General features: G+C 58.2%; 1 protein-coding gene across 1 annotated transcript; it reads right to left on the reverse strand.

Moving 5' to 3' along the window:
* Positions 1-1,362: 1,362 nt before the first annotated feature.
* On the reverse strand, positions 1,363-7,408 carry PTSG_07531 (uncharacterized protein). The gene is made up of 6 exons (XM_004991270.1): positions 7,366-7,408; positions 6,413-6,993; positions 6,052-6,182; positions 5,596-5,673; positions 5,155-5,433; positions 1,363-4,704 (listed from the first exon to the last, which is right to left on the reverse strand). Exons 2-6 carry the CDS (start codon positions 6,957-6,959, stop codon positions 1,390-1,392), a joined length of 4,350 nt encoding a protein of 1,449 aa, XP_004991327.1. The 5' UTR covers positions 6,960-6,993; positions 7,366-7,408; the 3' UTR covers positions 1,363-1,389.
* Positions 7,409-7,847: the final 439 nt, after the last annotated feature.

The raw sequence follows: 7,847 nt of genomic DNA on the forward strand, positions 1-7,847 counted from the left end.
TGTGTGTGTTGTGTTTGTGTGTGTGTATCTGTGTGTGTGTGTGTGCGTGTGTTTGTGTGTGTGTGTGTGTGTTTGTGTGTGTGTGTGTGCATCTGCCCTTCTTCCTCCCCTGCTTGTCTGCCTACCCTTCTTCCTCTCCTCCTGCGTGCATGTGCTCATACCTCTCCACCATCTCCCCTTCCCTCTCCATTTTCCCTCTCCCCCCCCCCTCCCGAACCGCAGATAACCTGCCTGTCCTTCTTCCTCTCTGGTTACATCCCTGGCGGCATCACGGGTGTCAAAGTCCTTCTCAAGGTGCATATCCTGGTGTTCCTTGCAGTCGTCTCACGCTTCATGGCTTTGTTACCTTCATCACCCACCACAACCACCACTATCATCACCCATGGGCTATTCCTGCCTGCCGTCTGCTACGCCTTGTCACCAACAGTTGCCTGCAACACACAACTAACTCGTGCTCCTCCCTTTCCCCCCCCCCATCTTCGTTCCTCCCACCTGCCAAATCTTTTGCACCCTTGCGCGCTGACTTTTTTTGTGTGCGGCACAACACGTCGCAGCTGGGGTGGATCACCACCCGACGTGTCGTCTGGCCCACGGTCAAGACGTGCCTCCCCAATGACTGCAAAGTCTAGTTCGTCAATCACAGTTGTACGCAGAGGCGTCGATGGCCAGCGCATAGCAGCATCGCATATGTATCATACACGCACGCATGTGCACGCACGCACACACACACAAACACACACACACACACAGGTGTACGAGCCTGTGCTTCCGCTGCTGTCAGTGCTACTGACTGCGAACCTAACGCCGCCGCCCTTCATGCCTCACCCCAACCCCCCTCCTGCCTTTTCCTCTAGCTTGTCGTGCCCTATCACTAGCACGCACCAATGCAATGGCTGTACATAAACGCACTGTGAAGCTCATGCCCTCTGGGAAGATGAAACGGTCAAACCACACGCACGCCAGCAGCCCTAGCTTGTGCTTTATTCCTCGCCCCACTCGCTCGCTCCTGTCGTCACCAAGTAGGCGTGTCACCAGCATGCTGGGCAAGGCATGGATGGTGTCAACGCGTATTGTCTGCCACCCCGTCAAGGCCACATCCGCACACGATCACCGCCACTCAAGTCACACTGAGTCACAACATCATCACTCATTCAATCAATGAGCGACGCATGCACCGCACGCGGTGATGGCGCGGACACGTATGTCGATACCTACGACCTAAGAAATGCCAAAAGTAACCAGCCAACGAAACGCGCAAGCACGAAAATGGCCAGGAACAGCAGCTTGTACAGTTCAAACATCAAATAAACACGGAAAGAACACGCAACCAATACAAGTAGCAACAGCAACCACAACACAACAACCAAGCAGCCATCAGTCGGCAATCAATCATTGCCCTTGCACAATGACGACGAGGTCTGTGTCCTGCACTCCTGCACTGTCAAGCAACGGCGCTGCTTTGTCCACGCATTGCTGCGCAAACGAGCACGGGGGCAGAATGTACAGGGTGCTTGCAGGGGTGGTCACGCATGCAACAGCGTTCTTCTTGCTCAGGTACAAGCCAACACACGCCACAAACGCGGCGCGATGCAACGGGTCCCGGGCGCGGCACGTCAGCACAGCCGCCGCATGCAACGTCATGCCGGCGGCATCAGCTCGTGCGCGTGCAGAAGGCCCAGCCTCACCGCTGATGCTGCTGACGCTGCTGTTGTTGTCGCCACCGGCACGACTCTTGCTCACCAGCGCCAGCAATGCAGCCTGCGTTGCCTCTGTCAACGCCGCTCGCTTGGTCACGCGCAGCACCGTGTGCTCCTCCGGCAAGCAACGCGACAGCACGTCGCGCCCGCCAGATACCGCCCGCAGCTCAACCCCAAAGTGCCACTTCTTCAGCTGAAGTGCGCCCGCCCATGCCACAGCCAACGACACATGGCTTGTTGCGCCCTGCAACGTGTTGGCAACGGACACCGCAGCGCTCTCGGGGTTTGAAGACGACGTCGCGGTCGTGGCCGCTGCCGAAATGCTTGCGGCTGCATCCCTTTCCTTGGCACCTGGTGCAGATGCTGCCGCTGTTTGTGTTGCTGAAGCGGTGCCAGACCCTGCTGGCGTGGAGGTTGGCGTTGCGGTGGCGCGCTCGTCCTTCGATGCATTGGCAGCGGGCTGGTTGTTCTCCGAATAGCCGTGAAGATCCATGGCTGCGGCGACGACAATCTTGTCCAGCGTTGTTAATTGCGAAGGTGCATCCGATGCGGACACGGTATCACCTTGATTCGCCCCACTGGACGCACTCACTGCTGGCTGCTGCTGTTGTGCGTGTTGCTGCTGTTGAGATGCCTGCTGCTGTTCTTGTGGCACTTGCGGTTGTGGCTGTTGTTGTGCTTGTTGTGCTTGTTGTGGCTGCTGCTGCTCTTGCTGCTCCGTTCCAGGTAGTTGACCGTACCATCCATAGGCGTAGGATGATGGATCGTAGTAAGCGCCATACCCGGACTGTGAATAGTAATGGCCCCAATACGCATCATATTCCGCCTGCATAGCATACTGCTGCTGCTGCTGCTGCTGCTGTTGCTGCTGTCCCCACATGCTGGTAACACTGGACAAGGGTACAGCAGGCGCTGTTGGGTATAGGTTTGCGTACGCTGAGATGAGCACAGGCGACTCTGTGGTCTCAGACTGTCCTGGCATGGCATACGTCGTCGAGACGCTTCCGTTTCCGTTGGTTGTCGTGAACGCCGACATCGACGTGCTGCTAGCTTGCGGTGCTGCCTCTCCGGGCGTCGCTGTATCCGTTTCTGCAGTTGACGGTGTTGAAGGAGACGGGGTGGATGGGGCTGCGGTGGCTGTCATGGCTGCGGGTGTTGTGGACGCCCCTTGTGTAGCGGTTGCGGTAGCTGTTGTCGTCGTTGCCGTTGTTGTCGTTGCCGTTGTGGGTGGTGTAACAGTTGGAGTCGCGGTTATCGTGGTCGTGGTGGGTCTCGGTTGGTTTGCGTCAGCTATCTCTGCCCGTGTTGCTGAGGATGCATCAGCGCCAGCAGCAAGGGCAGCAGACACGCCCTTCTGGGGTTCGTCCCCTGAGTCCTCCCATCGATGTTGCGTCCACTTGCGTGTCACATACACGCCAGCGGCGTCCTTGTCCTTCCTACTGTTGCTGCTGCTGCTGCTGCTGCTGCTGCTGCTGCTGTTGCTGCTGCTGCTGCTGCTGCTGTTGCCAGACGCAGGCTGGCGCTTTCCGCCCTTATTCTGGCCTTGCTCTGCCATCTCTGTTCGAAACTCGTCCTTCACATGTTGGCGTTTTGCGTTGCTTGTTGTTTCCCTTGTGGGCGCAGGTGCAGGTGGTGCAAATGACGATGCTGCTGTTGACGGCTTCCCACCTGGGGTAGGTGAGGTGCTTGCTTCCTTCCCTATGGCTGGCGATGGCGACGAGGGAGGTGGTGACGTGATCTTCGACGACTCTATCAACCGCTGCAACACAGCCGAGTACTTGCCTTGTTCCCCGGTGTGGGCAAGTTGTTGCTGCTGCGTCTGCTGTGTCTTGCCCTGCTTCAGCTGCTCCACACGGCCTCGAACGTCCTTGAGAGCATTCTTGAAAGCGGCATCTGCGTCGCTGCCCGCCACGGTCCTCGGTGACGCTGAAGTGGACCGGGACGCGCGTGCCACAGCAGCCGCAGCAGCAGCAGCAGCAGCGGTACGATTCCCAAAGCTGCTGCTTCCGGGGCCACCAGTTGCTGTCCTCCAGGCAGGGGGCGACTGGCGGGTGCTTTGAGGTGCCCCGCCCTTCTCAGCAAGCTGCGCTGTTGGAGAGCGCCGCTTCACCACTGCTGCATCTGCAGATGCCGATGACGAAGGCGTAGAGTGGCGTCGGCCGTCATCCCGAGCCGTTGGACTGTGTCTTCGCTGCGCTGCCGCTGCACTCGCGTCCTGGGATGAGCGGGACCGCGGCCGACCAAGGGGGGGAGGGGCGTCACGGCTGTCTGGCGAGCGGAGGCGATCATGCACGCGGTCGCGGGGCCGCCTATCGCCCCGGTCTGAATCGCGCCTGCGGTGGGAAAACCCCCTGTCGCCACGCCGGTCAACCCATGTGCCCGGCCTGGGAGGTGTGGGGTGTCGCCGAGAGGACGGAGGCAGCGATGCACCACGCGTATACGGCGCTACCGCTGCTGACGATGAAGACGACGACCCAGCCGGGGAAGGAAATCGGGGTTTGATGGTGTCCCTCTCGAGCGATGAGCGGGATACAGGCGACGAGCGGCGGGGGCGTGCTGCTCTTGGTGGTGGAACATGGGGGGCAGATACGGCCGCGTCTCTCGGCTCCAAAGACGAGTGGCGGCGAGCGTGAGCGCCGTGTGCACGCAGGCCGTGCTCATTGCGCTGCTCGTTGCCCATTTCATTCCAGGGTCCAAACGGCACGCCTTTCACGTCCGCGGCGTCACGATACTGGGTGCCTGCCATGTCAAAGACGGTGTGGTCCTGCACGTACGTCACCTGCAAGGAATCGCTTTGCACCGGGTGCGAGCACGACATGCCCTGAACCTGTGCCTTCACAACTGTGGCTTGTTTCACCGTTCCAAATGCGGCAAAGAAGCCGTCTTGATGTTTCAAGGTGCCAAGGTGGGTAACCATGCCATACTGCGACAGCCACGAGCGCAGCTCTTGCGATGATGCACGCACACGCCCACAACCATGAAACCACAGCCACTGCGTCTCCTTGGGCTGATGCAACAACACGAGACAACACAGGTTGTGTGTGTGTGTGTGTATGTCATTGTGGGTGTGTATGGGTGGGGGTTGTGGGTGTGTCATTGTGTGTCATTGTGTGTGTGTGTGTGTGTGTATGTCATTGTGGGTGTGTATGGGTGGGGGTTGTGGGTGTGTCATTGTGTGTGTGTGTCATTGTGTGTGTGTGTGTGTGTGTATGGGTGGAGTTGTGGGTGGGTGGGTGTGCACGTGGCGGAGAGTGTGATCGTGTCGATATATGAGGAAGTGTGTGAGAGAAACGTGCACGCATGCGAGGCCTTGTTTCGAGAAAAGGATGGCGTAATTTTCCCCCTTGCCTTTGTGTTGCTCCAAACAAAACCAGAGACGAAATGCTATGCAGGTCGGCGCTGCGGTTGGGTTGCTACAGCCTTGAACAGAGGCATGTCATGGCGAGCACGCGCGTACCTGGCCAAACGTGACGTCGCAGTCCTGCTGGGGCCAGATGATGTGTGGGAATCGGCGCATGAGGGCGTGGGCCGCAAGCGCCTCTGACAGCGACTGAAACATGATCCTGGCGCTTGCCAGGTGGGTGTGGGGTATCACGCTGCCGTTGACACCCATGTCCTGCAGGTGCTGGGTGAGCGCCACAAGCGTGACAGCGGCATTGAGGTTGCGCAGCTCCAGGGTGGGCGCCATGTCCGGGTGCCACGCGCGCGGGTTGCGAAACACCTGCAGTGCAGCTCGCTGTTCACAGCAGCAGCGGCGGTGTAACATGCACGTTCCATTCGTGGATGGCAGCGTGCAGCGAGCATGAGCAGTGTGGTGGAGGAGTGGTGGTCGTGCATGTGGCTCAGCCACGTTTCGGGCGGTACAGGGACAGGCACACAATCGTCAATCGTCACTTACAGGAAATTTCAGTGTGGGCACCAAGTGTGCTTCAATCTCAAACTTGAACAACAGCCTGCGATGCAAATCCAGTGCCGCCTACATAACCACAAGGGCAAGCGCGAGACAGTGTTGTGCCACGGTGTGTTCGCGTTGTATGCGTTGCATGCGTGTGTGTGTGTGTGTGTGTGTGTGTGTGTGTGTGTGTGTGTGTGTGTGTGTGTGTGTGTGTGTGTGTGTGTGTGTGTGTTGTGGGTGGGTGGGTGCATGTGTGTGCGTGTTGTGTATTGTCGTGTTTTGTTCGTTCGTGTATGCATCGAGTGGGCGCAAGTTCACCACGAGAAATGGTCAAGTGGGTGAGAACGAGTGGACAAGAGAAGCGTTGAGAGAAGCATTTAGGTGTTCGTTTGGCTCCGGTTTCTGTAGCACAACACAGCCAGCTCTCATGGAAGCACGACCAAGATGAAGTGCACGTACGCTGCGAGCGTGCGCCGGGTCCGGGTAGGTGACGTGAGCGTAGCGGTATTGGGGGCCATGGCTCACTTTCAGGTCGAGCTCTGGCCCGTGTGTACGGAGGCGAGACTCCAGCGCAACAGCCAATTGCTCATCTGCACGGCACGTGCGCGGTAAGGGGCGGGGAAATGGTGGAAGGCGGCCGTGGCGGAAACAAACACACAAAGAAATCATATGGCAAAACACGTGTGGTGGTGACTGTTGTGATTGCTGTGATTGTTGTGGTTGAAGTGGATACAATGCGGTGTGGCAGGTGATAACTATGTACAATGGTCAGCAGGAAGAGCAGAGAAGCCGTGATCAGAACTAGTGACGCGTTACACACCCGTGAGCCCATTTGGAAGCTTGGGGATGATGACAATGCGACACTTGTTGGAATCGGAAGGAGGGATGGGTGGAGGGCGGCGATTTTGGGGCGGTCCATCGTGGTGTGGCCTGTGCTGTTGGTGCTGTTGGTGCTGTTGGTGCTGTTGGTGCTGTTGGTGCTGTTGGTGCTGTTGGTGCTGTTGGTGGTGGTGATGATGACGGTCGTTGTGGTCCTGATGAGGGCGGCTGCTTCCCTGAAACCCGTTTGCACGGTGTCGTTTCGGCGGGTGTTCCTCGGTTGTGGGCGCGTTGGCTTGACCGTTGGGAGCAGGCGCTTGGCGCTGCCGTTCCGAAAAGAGTTGAACAGTCAACGAGTGGCGTGGGTTGGAGGTCGAGACTCTTTGCAGACCGGAAACACAGTCCTTTGCGCCCTGTGCATTCGAGAAGACGACATGGGCGTTGGCGAAGAAGCGTGTGCGCACGAGTTTGACGATTGTGGGCCGACTTGCAGGGTCGTACTTGTCGACAAGTTCATGGATTTCCCGCTCAGGCACGTTTGGGCGCATGCCTTCAATCACAACAACACAGGACGGGTCGTAGCTGGATTCCACAGGCATCCATTTGGAGGAGGACAAAGGCGGAGGAAGGAGGGCGATGAGGACGAGGTGGTGGTGGTCGTGGTCGTGGTCGTGGTCGTGATCGTGGTCGTGGAAGAGGGCCAAGAGAGGTGATGAAGAGTGCGTAACGAGTGCGTGCACGTGAGAGAGCACGCAAGTGGTCATGTGCGTGTGTGTGCGTGTGTGCATTTGTGAGAGTGCGTGATCGTCGTGCAGGGAACAAGCCTGGAATGATTTCGCTGGCGGCAGCGGACTTTGTCCTGCAGCCACGCTTGTGGCAAGGAAGACGAAGGAGCGTGGTGAACTGCTCTCGCTAGCTAGGCGGGTGAAAAAGACACAGCGTGGCTGAACTTACCGTTCGAGAGCGATCGGGGGATGCTTTGGTGTCCGGCTATTGGTGACAGAATGCAGAGATCAGGTGGCATGCACAAGAGTGGCATGTAAGCGTGTTGTCACCAAGCTAATCGCAATGGCAAGGCAAACCCGAGGCAGACAGAGGAGGGGTTTCTTTGTTCGTGGAAGGGGGGGGGATTTGCTTCGCGAATGCAAGCCGCCCGCAAGCAGCAGCAGGAGCAGAGCTTTCCAGCTCCAAGTATGCATGCACGATGGTAGGACAAAACGAGGCGGGGAAGAAGAGCGGAGGGGGATGGAGGAAGGGAGATGCAAACAGGCAGACAGGCAGACAGAGAGTGGGGAGGGAGGAGGGGGAAGGAATGACAAGGACATGCGGAGCCGGTGTGACGAGCATTGGTGCGTGTGTGTGTGTGTGTGTGTGTGTGTGTGTGTGTGTGTGTGTGTGTGTGTGTGTGTGTGTGTGTGTGTGTGTGTGTGTGTGTG

Source organism: Salpingoeca rosetta, assembly GCF_000188695.1.
Source record: "Salpingoeca rosetta unplaced genomic scaffold supercont1.20, whole genome shotgun sequence".
NCBI classification, from domain to species: domain Eukaryota; class Choanoflagellata; order Craspedida; family Salpingoecidae; genus Salpingoeca; species Salpingoeca rosetta.

Bases quoted from the DNA above. Each gene is read 5' to 3' on its own strand.
- PTSG_07531 (XM_004991270.1), bottom strand. From the start codon at position 6,959: ATGCGCCCAAACGTGCCTGAGCGGGAAATCCATGAACTTGTCGACAAG. The intron at 5,674-6,051 runs GTACGTGCACTT...GTGGTTATGTAG, and splicing joins ACCCGGCGCACGCTCGCAGC to GCGGCACTGGATTTGCATCG. The intron at 4,705-5,154 runs GTACGCGCGTGC...TTGTTGCATCAG, and splicing joins GCGACGTCACGTTTGGCCAG to CCCAAGGAGACGCAGTGGCT.